The sequence below is a fragment of the Lontra canadensis genome, unplaced genomic scaffold (assembly GCF_010015895.1).
Source record: "Lontra canadensis isolate GAN:19392208 unplaced genomic scaffold, GSC_riverotter_1.0 scaffold4, whole genome shotgun sequence".
NCBI classification, from domain to species: domain Eukaryota; kingdom Metazoa; phylum Chordata; class Mammalia; order Carnivora; family Mustelidae; genus Lontra; species Lontra canadensis.
The window spans coordinates 34,218,507-34,231,611 of NW_022630998.1; the positions used below are offsets into that span (position 1 = coordinate 34,218,507).

Genomic DNA, 13,105 nt, shown 5'->3' on the forward strand with positions numbered 1-13,105 from the left:
TGAGGATCCCCTAGGACACACTGGGAGAGAGGATTCCCCCTTCTTGGAGCACATCTAAAAGAGGTGGCTTGCCTCTCTGGGGACAAACATGTTGGCAGATGCCATTACTCTCTCCCACCCCCCAGCATAAACTAACTTCAGTGAACAGCACAGTGCCAACAGTGGCATAAAATCACTTACACCAAGTCCTGGCCCTGTGTACTAGGCAGGTGCCACTTCTCTCAGGCAAGTGTGTCTGAGAACCAGCACAGCAGGCCCCTCCCCCAGAAGAGCAGCACAAGCCCCCACCCCCCAACACACACACACCACATCTACTGACCACAGAGTTCTGCAAAGCTTCAGCTGCAGTGGATACAGCATCAGGTCTCTTTTAGCAAGCAGACCAGAGCACACCTAGTTAAACTCACCAGATGCTGGCCCATGTCCAAACACTCCCCACTGCAGGCAAGGAAAAACACTGCAGAGGACTGACCTCAGGGAAAGACCAAGCAAAACACAGCAACACAGCACACACAGCATACACCGGAGACACTTCCTGAAGTGCCAGGCCCTGAACAGTATATGACCTCTTCTTTATAAAGTCAATACTCTCAGGAACAGGAAACATAATGGGTTTTCCTAACACAAAAAAGAAGATGGAGATGAAAATGCCAAGACAGAGGAGGAATTCATCCCATAGAACAAGAAAAGGTCACAGCCAGGCATCTAGTTGAAATAGATATAAGTAATATGCTCGATCCAGTATTTATTTTTTAAAGATTCTGTTTATTTTAGGGAAAGAGAAAGTGTATAAGCACAAGTGGGAGAAAGGGGCAGAGGGAGAAGCAGAACCCGCACACCCCCTGAGCCCAATGTGGGGCTCAATCCCAGGACCCCAAGATCATTACCTGAGCTGATGTCAGATGTTTAACCAACTGAGCCACCCAGGTGCCCCTCGATCCAGAATTTAAAGCAACAATCATAAGGATATTAGGTGGGCTTAAGAAAAGCGTAGAAGACACCAGGGAGTCCCTTATGCAGAAACCAAAGACCTAAAAACTAGTCAGGCTCAACTAAAAAACACTGTAAACTGAGTTATGAAACCAACTGGATGTAATGGATGAAAGGATGCAGAGGAATGAATAAGTGACACAGAACATAAAATTATGAAAAATAACGAAGCTAAAAAGAAAAGAAAAATATTAGATGTGAATGCAGACTCAGGGAACTTAAAGACTCCTTAAGGCAAAGTAATATTCCTATAATAAGGATCCCAAAAGAACAGAGGGAAAATGGGACAGGTTTAATTGAGGAAATTATAGTTGAAAACTTCTCTAATTTGGGGAAGAAAAGAGACATTCAAATCCAGGAGGCAGAGAGAACTCCCACCAAAATCAACAAAAGCAGGCCAACACCAAGGCAAATCAGTTAAATTTGCAAAATACAGAAATTTTTAAAAATCCTAAAAGCAGTAAGTGAAAAGAAATCCCTAACTTATAAGGGAAAACAGATAAGGTTAGCAGCAGATCTCTCCACAGAAACTCCGCAGGCCAAAGAAAGTGGCAGGATATATTCAATGTGCTAAATGGGAAAAATATGCAGTCAAAATACTCTATCTAGGAAGGCAGTCACTCAGAATAGACGGAGAGATGAAGTGTTTCCCAGACAAACAAAAACTAAAGGACTTCGTGACCACTAAACCAGTCCTGCAAGAAATATTAAAGGGGACTCTTTGAGAGAGAAAGACCAAAAATGACAAAGACTAGAAAGGTACACAGAAAATCTCCAGAAACAACAACTTAACAGGTAATACAATGGCACTAAATTCTTATCAGTAATCACTCTGAACATAAATGGACTAAATGCTCCAATCAAAAGACACCGGGTACCAAATGGATTAAAAAAAGTAAGACCCAACTACATGCTGCCTACAAGAGACTCATTTTAGACCTAAGTTGAAAGTGAATTGATGGAGAAATATTTATCATCTAATGGAAGTCAAAGAAAGCTTGAGTAGCCATCCTTATATCAAAATTAGATTTTAAATCAAAGACTGTAACAGAAGAAGAAGGGCACTATATCATAACAAAGGGTCTATCCAACGAGAAGATCTAACAATTATAAATATTTATGCCCCCAACTTGCAAACACCCAAATATATTAGACAATTAATAACAAACATAGGCACTCATTGATGATAATAATAATAATGGGGGATTTCAACATCCCACTTAGAGCACGAACAGATCACCTAAGCAGAAAAGCAAAATGCAAACAATGGCCTTGAATGATGATACACTGGACCAGATGGACTTAACAGATATATTCAGAACATTTCATCACGGGACATTGTCCAGAACAGATCACATACTGGGTCACAAATCAGGCCTTAACAAGTACAGAAAGACTGAGGTCATACCATGCATATTTTCCCCAACCACAATGCTATGAAACTTCAAGTCAACCACAAGAAAAAAATTTGGAAAGACTACCAATACATGGAGGTTAAAGAATATCCTACTAAAGAATGAACAGGTTGACCAGGAAATTAAAGAATAAAAAAAAAAAAAATACATCAAAACAAATGAAAATGAAAACATGACAGTCCAAAACCTTTGGGATGCAGCAAAAGCAGTCATAAGAAAGAATTATATAGCAATACAGGCCTACCTCAGGAAGCAAGAAAAATCTTAAATATACAACCTTACACCTATAGGAACTACAAAAAGAAATGAAGCCTAAAGTCAACAGAAAAGTGAATAAATATTAAAGCAGACCAATGAAACCAGGAGCTTGTTCTTAGAATGAATAAAACTGATAAACCCCTAGCCAGACTTACCAAAATGGAAACAGAAAGGACCCAAAGAAATAAAATTACAATTGGACACCTGGGTGGCTCAGTCAGTTAAGCATCCAACTCTTGATTTCAGCTCACGTCAGGATCTCAGTGTCAGGAGACTGAGCCCTTTGTCAGGCTCCATGCTCCATCTGGAGTGTGCTTGAGATTCTCTCTCTCCCTCTCCCTCTCCCTCTGTCTCTCCCCCTACTCATTCTCTCTCTCTCTAATAAATAAATAAATAAAATCTTAAAAAAAAATAAAACCATAAGTTAGAGAGATCACAACCAACACCACAGAAATAAAACAATTCTAAGAGAATATTATGAAAAATTATATGCAAATAAACTAGGCAATCTGGAAGAAATGGATAAATTCCTAGAAACATATAAACTGAGCCAGGAAGAAATAAAAAAATTAAGCACACCAATAACCAGCAAGAAATTGAATCCATAATCAAAGTCTCCCAACAAACAATAGTCTAGGACCAGACAGCTTCCTAGGAAATTCAACCAAACATTTAAAGAGTTAACACCTATTCTTCTCAAACTGTTCCCAGTAATAGATGTGGAAGAAAAACATCCAAACTTATTCTATGAAGCCAGCATTACCTTGATTCCAAAACAGACAATCAAAAAAGAGAATTACAGGCCCGTATCACTGATGAACATGAATGCAAAAATTCTCAACAAAATACTAGCAAACTGAATCCAACAATACATTAAAAGAATCATCCATCACAATCAAATGGGATTTATTCCTGGGCTGCAGGGGCACTTGGATATTCACAAACCAATGTGATACACCACAGTAACAAAAGAAAGAGTAAGAACCATATGATCCTGTCAATAGGTGCAGAAAAAGCATTTGACAAAATACAGCGTCCTTTCCTGATAAAAAGTCTCAGCAAGGTAGGGATAGATGGAACATACCTCAACATCATAAAGGCCATATACAAAAGACCCACAGAGAATATCATCCTCAATAGGGAAAGACTGGTAGCTCTTCCTCTATGGTCAGGAACAAGACAGAGATGTCCACTCTTACCATTGTTATTTAACATAACATAACTGGAACTCCTAGTCTTAGCAATTAGACAACAAAAAGAAATAAAAGTCATCCAAATCAGCAAGGAAGAGGTCAAATTTTCACCATTAAATAAGATATGATACTCCCTCCATATAGGAAACCCAAAAGACTACCAAAAAAATTTGCTATAACTGATACAAAAATCAACTTACAGAAATCTGTGGAATTTCTATACACCAATAACGAAGCAGCAAAAACAGAAATCAAAGAATCAATCCCATTTACAATTGCACAAAAAAAACCTGAGATACCTAGGAATAAACCTAACCAAAGAAGTAAAAGATCTGTACTCTGAGAACTGTGGAATATGTATGAAGGAAATTGAAGAGAAGAAAAAGAAATGGGAAAACATCCCACGCTTATGGATTAGGAGAAAAATTATTGTTAAAATGCCTAGGATATCTAAAGCAATCTACACATTCAAAACAACCCCTATCAAAATATCACCAGGGTTTTTCACAGAGCTAAAACTAACAACCCTAAAATTTGTATGGAACCAAAAATGACCCCAAATAGCCAAAGCAGTCTTAAAAAAGAAAGGCAAACTTCAGAAAACAGCGTGGAGGTTCCTCCAAAAATTAAAAATAGAGCTTCCCTATGACCCAGCAATTGCACTACTGGGTATTTACCCCAAAAGATACAGATGTGGTGAAAAGAAGGGCCACATGCACCCCAATGTTCATAGTAGCAATGTCCAAAGTAGCCAAACTGTGAAAAGAGCTAAGATGTCCTTTAACAGATGAACGGATAAAGAAGATGTGGTCCATATATACAACAGAATATTACTAAGCCATCAGAAAGGATGAATACCCACCATTTGCATCAACATGGATGGGACTGGAGATTATGCTATGTGAAATAAGTCAAGCAGAAAAAGAGAATTACCATAAGGTTTCACTTATATGTAGAACATAAGGAATAGCATGGGAGGGCATTAGGAGTAGGAAGGGAAAAATGAAGAGGGTAAATCAGAGGGGGAGATGAATCATGAGAGACCATGGACTCCAGGAAACAAACTGAGGGTTTTACAGGAGAGGGGGGGTGGGGGGGGTTGGGTTAGCCCAGTGATGGGTATTAAGGAGAGCATGTGTTGTGATGAGCACTGGGTGTTATATGCAAACAATGAATCATGGAACACAACATCAAAAACTAATGATGTGGGGTGCCTGGGTGGCTCAGTGGGTTAAGCCTCTGCCTTCAGCTCAGGTCGTGATCTCAGGATCCTGGGTTCAAGCCCCGCATCGGGCTCTCTGCTCAGTGGGGAGCCTGCTTCCCCCTCTGTCTCTGCCTTCTGCTCTGCTTACTTGTGATCTCTCTCTCTGTGTCAAATAAATAAATAAAATCTTAAAAAAAAAAAAAAACTAATGATGTACTGTATGGTGATTAACATAACATAATTTAAAAAAAGAAAAAGAAGGGCAAAGCTGAAAGCTTCACAATTGTAGACTTCAAGTTATAGGACAAAGCTGTAGTGATCAAGAAAGTATGGTCATGGCACAACAACAAAGATCAATGGAACAGATCAATGGAACAGAATAGAAAGATCAATGGAACAGAATAAAAAATCCAGAAACAGATCCACAACTCTATGGTCAACTAATCGACAAAACAGGAAAAAACATCCAATGTAATACAGTCTCTTCAACAAATGCTGTTGGAAAACCTGGACCATTACATGCAAAAGAATAAAACTGAACCACTTTCTTACAATATACACAAAAATAAATTCAAAATGGATGAATGACCTCAATGTGAGAGAGCAATCACCAAAATCCTAGAGGAGAACACAGGCAGCAATCTCTTTGACATGGGCTATACCAAGTTCTTACCAGATATATCTCTGGAGGTAAGAGAAACAAAAGCAAAAATGAACTATTGGGACTTCATCAAGAAAAAAAGCTTCTGCACAGCAAAGGAAACATTCAAAAGAACTAAAAAGCAATCTTCTGAATGGAAGAGGATATTTACAAATGACATATTTAATAAAGGGTTAGTGTTCAAAATCTATACACAACTCATCAAACTCAACACCCAAAAATAATCCAGTCAAGAAATGGGCAGAAGTCACGAATAGACACTTTCCCAAAGAACACATCCAGATGGCTAACAGATACGTGAAAAGATGCTCACCATCACTCAACTTCAGGGAAATACAAATCAAAACTACTATGAGGTTATCACCGCACACCAGGCAGAATGGCTAAAATTAGCAAAATTAAAATTAACAGGAAACAAGTGCTGGCAAGGATATGGAAAAAGGGGAACCCTCTAGCACTGTTGGTGGGAATGCAAACCGGTGCAGCCACTCTGGAAAAACAGTATGAAGGTTCCTCAAAAAGTTAAAAATAGAACTACACTATGACCCAGTAACTGCACTATTAGGTATTTACCCAAAGGATCCAAAAATACTGATTCAAAAGGACATATGCTCCCTGATGCTTATTATCCGCATTATAAACAATAGCCAAATTTATGGAAAGTGCCCAAATGTTCACTAAATAATGGATAAAGAAGCTGTAGTACATATCTATGATGGAATATTACTCAGACATCAAAAAATGAAATCCTGCCACTTGCAACGTGGATGGAGCTACGGTGTACTATGCTAAGTGAAACGAGTTAGTCAGAGAAAGACAAATTCCATTTGATTTCACTCATATGTGGAATTTAAGAAATAAACATTAACATAGAGGGAAAAGAGACAGGCAAACACAAAATGGAGTGTTAACAATAGAAAACAAACTGAGGGCTGCTGGAGGGGAGGCGGGCAGGTGGATGGGTATTAAGGAGGGCACTTGTTGTGGTACTCTATTTAAGTGATAAATCATAAAATTCTACTAATGAAACTAATATGACACTATATGCTAACTAGAATTTAAATACAAAACTTAAAAAAAAATCTAATAGGTTTTGTTTTATGGTTTCGGGGGTCTGGGGTTTTGTTTTTTTTCTTCAGAGAAGGAGAAAGAAGAGTGGGGGAGGGACAAAGAGGGTAAGAGAGAATCCTAAACAGGCTCCACACCCTGTGTAGATGCCAGGCTCAATCTCCCAACTCAGATCATGACCTGAGCCAAAATCAAGAGTTAGACACTTAAGTCAGGCACCAGAGCCACCCAGGTACCCCAAAAATCGAATAACTTTTAACCAAGAGGAAATCAGGAAGGTTGCCAAATATGAAATACCATAGTTTAAAAATATGAAATTTTTCAATACTGCAATATTGAAAATGAGAACAGATCTGAAAAGAAAGGACCATAAGTTAACAAAAAGATAAAGCCAGGAACTTTTTTTTTTTTAATTATTACTTTTTTAAATTTACAGACAGAGATCACAAGTAGGCAGAGAGGCAGGTGGGGGCGGGGAGCAGGCTCCCCGCTGAGCAGAGAGACCAATATGGGGCTCGATCCCAAGACCCTGAGATCATGACCTGAGCCGAAGGCAGAGGCTTTAACCCATTGAGCCACCCAGGCGCCCCAAAGCCAGGAACTTTTATATTTAAGTAGAGAGGACGAGAAATGCTATTTCTATTTCAAAAATCAAACGTAAGAAGAAAGAATATGCAGTAGATGTAAAGCTTCACTTTAAGTAGCAGGGCAGGAAGACACAAAAGGAAAGATAAGCGGTCATATATACAGTCCTGTGACAGTCACCAAAAACAGGGTAAGGCCATAAACAGGAATATGTGTACAGCCAAATCTTCTTTAGGCCTAGATTATCCATCCCTTGAAACATTTTATGGATTTGAATAGTCATTGTCCTCTGAGTGCATCCACCTATGAGCAACAAAAAAGTTTTGTAATTTTATGCCACCACAAATGAGTATTTAAAACTACTTTTGGGGGGCACCTGGGTGGCTAAGTCTGTTATGCATCTGCCTTAGGCTCAGGTCATGATCCTGGGTCCTGGGTTTGAGCCCCACCTTGGGCTCCCTGCTCAACAGGGAGCCTGCTTCTCCCTCTCCTGCTCCCCCTGCTTGTGTTCTCACACTGTCAAATAGAAAAATAAAATAAAACTAGTTTTGGAGGGGCACCTGGGTGGCTCACATGGTTAGGTGGCCTACTCTTAAATTCAGCCCAGGTCATGATGTCAGGGTTGTGGGATTAAGCCTCACATCAGGCTTCACTGAGTGTGGAACCTGCTTGGGATTCTTCCTATGCCCCTCCCTCCTCACGTGCTTGCCCTCCCCCTCTAAAATTAAAAAAAAAAAAATCTTTAAAACTACTTTTGGGAAAAAAAATTAAAAATGAAACCACTTTTGGGTTTAGAATTACTACAAAGACCATATGGTAGAAAAGCAAAGTGTCATGGCAACATCACATGTCACAAAAAAGCAGTCCAGGTTAAGAAGAAAACAATGTCTTGCCCTAACAAGGGACTCAGCTACACAAAATGAGTCATGAAATGGAATTACCAAATAGAAAAGAGCCAAATTGTCAGATGCTGAATAACTAACATCAACAAAGTATCTGAATTAGGAAAAGCTAACAGGTTCTCAATATTATACCTTCAAAATATTTTAAAATGACACTTATTTTGCAAGTTATGAAACATGTATTCAGAATGTCTATAATTAAAGAACAATCAGATTTTCCACAAGATGGAATGATGGAATACCAAATACTAAATGGGGGAAGAGGAGTGTGGAAGGGAGGAAAGTACTCTCCTTAAAGTGCAACAGTATCAGTTATAAAAGCCTGAAAAGTTTCAGGCCGTTTGCACAGAATCTTCTTAAAGGACACTAGGAGCAAAAGTAGACTGAATTGATTCTACATTCCTACACAATGAATCAAGTTGTCAAGAACCACCATCATTTAATTATAATAATCCCCCATGAAATTAAAAGGCCAATAATTTTAAAAAAGATTTTCCCTTCCAGAATTTTTTTTAAGGTTTTATTTTTAAATAATTTCTACACCCAACATGGGGCTTGAACTCACAACCCCAAGATCAAGAGCAGCATGCTCCAGGGACTGAGCCAGGCGGGTGCCACCCTCTTCCAGGATTCGTAATAAGAGACAAAACCAGGAGTAATGAGATGTAAACTCAAGGCAAAAGTGACACTTGTAAGACCACAAAATAAAGTTACTCTTTCATATTATTTGAGTACAAATTAAAGTTACTATTGTACATATCCAGAAAAAAAATTAATAAACTTTGACCAACAGTTGGAAACAAATTATACTTGTAAGCAGCTGAGGCTCATTAAGAAACATATAGACTATTATTCTTTAAATAGATATTTACTCAGATGTTGCAGTAATTTAAGCACAGATCATAAACATCTTAGCCTTCTCCCTCATTGCCCATTTCTGTGTCAAGCCCTTCCAAAGCCGGAGTTGATAAGGTTCACTCCAAGAAGGAAAGAAGAAGCTCATGGACGAAATGCTATCCTCACACAGCCCAGAGAACCGGTGACGCACCAGGAGCTTGGAAAACATCCCGTCGTTCACCTTACTAAGAGCAGTTAGGTAAGAAGATGGTCGTCCACGTGCACTATTGTTTCCCAGGTGTGTTTATTTATTTTTCACTTCGGCTTCGATAGCAATACTCCCAACCTCAATCAAATGGGGGGCGGGGGGGGAGCAGCGCCGCCAGTGGTATGTGGACGCAACACAAGTTTAAAAAATAAAAACACAAGCATTTTTTTTTTTTTTAATGCAGCGTACTCGACGCCCTCACCTCTCTTCTACACCTCTGCCATCACCCCCCACGCAGCCCTTCGCCGCCGCTGCGGGTCCCCATGACAACCCCACCCGAAGGCGATCCCCTTCGCCAGCTCCCGGCCCCCGCCCGGGCCCGGCCCGCCACACTCGCCTGTCAAGTGACAACTCCACCTGCCCTGAGCTCTACTCTCCTCGCTCCCGAGAGACCGGCCAGGAACCCTCCCGACGCGCGGGCCCACTCCCGGACGAGGGCACGACCGTCCCCAGTCGGGAATGTGCGGAGGGGGCGGCGGGAGAGGGAGCCGAGGACGTTCCACTCCAACCCCCAAACGAGCGGTGCGAGGGCCGGGGTGCGACCCTCAAATGGGGAGCGGGCCGCCCCGAGCCCCTGTCTAGGCGGCTAAGGGGAGCCGAGGGGCGGGCTCGGTGGGCGCGAAGGAACTTGCCGTTTTCACAAACAACAACGCGTCGCGGCGGCGGAAGGCTGCTGGGGACCACACGCTCACCTTGAAAGGGTTGTTGAGATCCGGGTCCGCAAAGGGGTTACTGTCGAAATCCGACATCTCTCTGGCGCTTGGCGTCACCCACCGGACCCAGGCGCAGAGAGGGAGACGAGGCGAGGCCGCCGCCCCCCTGCGCGCTCACGTCGCCGCCGCCGCCGCCGAGCAGATCCGGGTGCAGCTCTCGGGGCCACCCAGCCGGCCGCGCCACTGAGCATGCCCGGTGCCACGGGCTCCCGGCCGGCGGCGCCGTTCCCGTTCGTGATCCCGTTCTTCCGGGCCTGGATCCAGCGTCCCGGGCTTTGGCTGCGACCGAGTGAGGACCAGGGGCGGAAGGAGCCGGGAGCCGAGAGTCGGGGTGACCCGTCCTACGTTCCATGGGCCCAAGATTACGCGTCTTGATGAGGAATGAGTTTGGCTAGAATTATATTACTATCCATTTAGGATAGGCTGCCAGTAAGCGAACGTGACTTGGAAAAGAGGTGGTATTCTATGAGCAAGACACACACTGACCCCATTTCCCCAGGTTGGGAAGGCAGCGTGAGAAGTACGCTGCACACCCGGGGAGGGGGCAGCTATTTAACTACGCTTCCAGCACAGGGCTGGAGAGGCTCCGCACCTGGCTCCAAAGACAATGTCCCGTGGGGACCTAACCTCGCTAATGAGTTCTGCACACACACCCCACCTGACCCCACCTGGGAATCAGCCTCTTGCCTTCCGGTCCCTGGATTCTAGGTTACTGATAAATCACGGAGACCAATCTCGCGTTACCGATCCGGAATGGCTCCACAGGGGTTTCGGAAAGTGAAAAGATCCAGAAGTAAGTTCCAGCCCCTGCTCCCATTTTCCGGAATCTGCAAAATGGCTACTTTTCCGGAAATGAATGGGGCTGGGATGAGGGTGAAACGAATTTAGAAATCAAGGTCCTCAAGTTAATGTTAGTGGTTAGTGGTGATAAAAGGATGTTTTTATTGTTGTTTTTACTTTAAGGCATTTGGGCGCAAAATATACACCTCTGATATTTTTTCCTTAACAGCCCCCAACAGCAGGGATGAGAGCACAGAAAAATGGGTACGTGTAAAGAATTTTTGTACTATATGTTATCCTACCCCTGAAGTTAATGAGAGGGCATCCCCTTCCCCACTTTCATCTTTCTGCTCTAACAGAAAAGCACTTAGCAGATGAAGCAACGAAGAGCCAGAATTCTCACTTGGTCTGTCCCTAGGATTTGGGGAAAAAACTAGAATTAGTCTTACTAGCTTGTGAGGGGGCTGGGAAGAGGAGGAGCTTGCACTATGCAAAGTCACCTGGGAAATGATACTTCTTCCCCACTCTGAAAACATTAGTTCTAGGAATGATGACAAAACCCAGATTTATTATAATCTCTTTGGCAGGATCCAAGTTGAAATATAGGACGAAGAAGCTGCTTCAAGGCACCTGACTAGGAGAGTCAACTGGTAAGTGAGAACAGAGATCATGGCAGAGCTTCAAGATCCTAGATATAAAAAAGAGCTAACGGATTCACCACCCTATCCTCCGCAGCTGCCTGGTGTTTGGTTCATTAGTTTAGTGCTCAAAACATGTGTAGGGTTCAAATCCCGGTTCTGATGGGACTAGTGCTATCCCTTAATATCTTTGACTCTGTGAAGGGTTATTTGGGAATTATGTAAGAGCTAGAAAAAGTGTCCTGCGTGTATTTAGTGCCTAACAAATATTGGTTGAATGTCTGAAAATGGCAAGAGGGCCCAGTCCACTGTTGTTATGTGCTTTTTTCCTCAACTCTTCTAAGATTGACCTTGCCCACCTGATCTGCTTGTCTCACCACTTTGGCCCTTACTGCCTCCACCTGTCCTCCAAATGACTCAAATAATCAGAAGCTATTTATTATGCATCTACTATGTTCCAAGACAATGAGTATCAGCTTAGCCTGCATTGCAGGATGGAAATTTCCAATACAGTGTGTTTACAGCTAATGATATTATCACCTAATGCAAAGACTTAACAGACTTTACTGTTAAAGAATCCTGTTAATGATGCAGACACCCACCTCTGCACATCTTTTATCTTTTAAATTCTGCTTTAAGGAATCTCAGATAGGGGGCCTGGATCTACATACATACTGGTGTTCTCAATTTTTTTCTCTTTATTCTTTGTTTTCCCTTCTCTCTTCCCCTACTTTAACAACCAGTATGATCCTTTCAACATTCTTATAACCTTGTATATCTACATGCACATAATACATGATCATACACGATACATAATACATACTCATGTAGACATATTGCATATACAAAGTTTTAGCATTGTCTTGAAAATGGATCACATATAATATTTTCCTGAAACTTGTTTTTCTCATTCAATGGTATTTCTGGCAGTTTCTCGGTGAAATGTGCATTAGCAAAGAGATAGTCTAAGCTTTCTTACCCCAATACACCTCATAAATATTACTACTTTTTTAAAGTTTTTATTTATATATTTTAAGTAATTTCTACCCCCAAAGTGGGGATTGAACTTTGCATGATCTTCTGGCTAAGCCAGCCAAGTATTCCAGTATTCTCACTTTTTGTGTGTACCATGACTATAGAAGTGAAAAGCGCTGGGAAGCATTGCCTAGTGGAAATCCCTCCAAATCAACAACTATGCGTCTATTTTATTCTCTTTAACAGTTGCAAGATCAGCATTTTTAAAGGACTCCAGGTGACTCTGATAGAAGTGATATGCTGGGGCACCTGGGTGGCTCATGGAATTAAGCCTCTGCCTTCGGCTCAAGTCATAGTCCCAGGATCCTGAGATTGAGCCCTGCATTGGGCCCTCTGCTCAACCGGGAGCCTGCTTCCTCCTTTTTCTCTCTGCCTGCCTCTCTGCCTACTTGTGATCTCTCCCTCTCTCTCTGTCAAATAAATAAATAATATCTTAAAAAAAAAAAGTGATATGCTGACCACACTTTCAGAACCCTGATATAAAGACGTTCAGACATATGGTCCACGGGTGAGCTTATTGATTAGCTTTCATGAAATCTAGACTCCTAGGACATGAGA

General features: G+C 41.8%; 1 protein-coding gene across 1 annotated transcript in view; it reads right to left on the reverse strand.

Annotated features, from left to right (window-relative positions):
- SCAMP1 (secretory carrier membrane protein 1) overlaps positions 1-10,242 on the reverse strand; it is a 127,482-nt gene extending 117,240 nt beyond the window's left edge. Inside the window, exon 1 of the mRNA XM_032847928.1 lies at positions 10,074-10,242. Coding sequence (XP_032703819.1) covers positions 10,074-10,130 — 57 coding nt within the window. The 5' untranslated portion in view covers positions 10,131-10,242. The remainder of the gene's footprint in view (positions 1-10,073) is intronic.
- Positions 10,243-13,105: the final 2,863 nt, after the last annotated feature.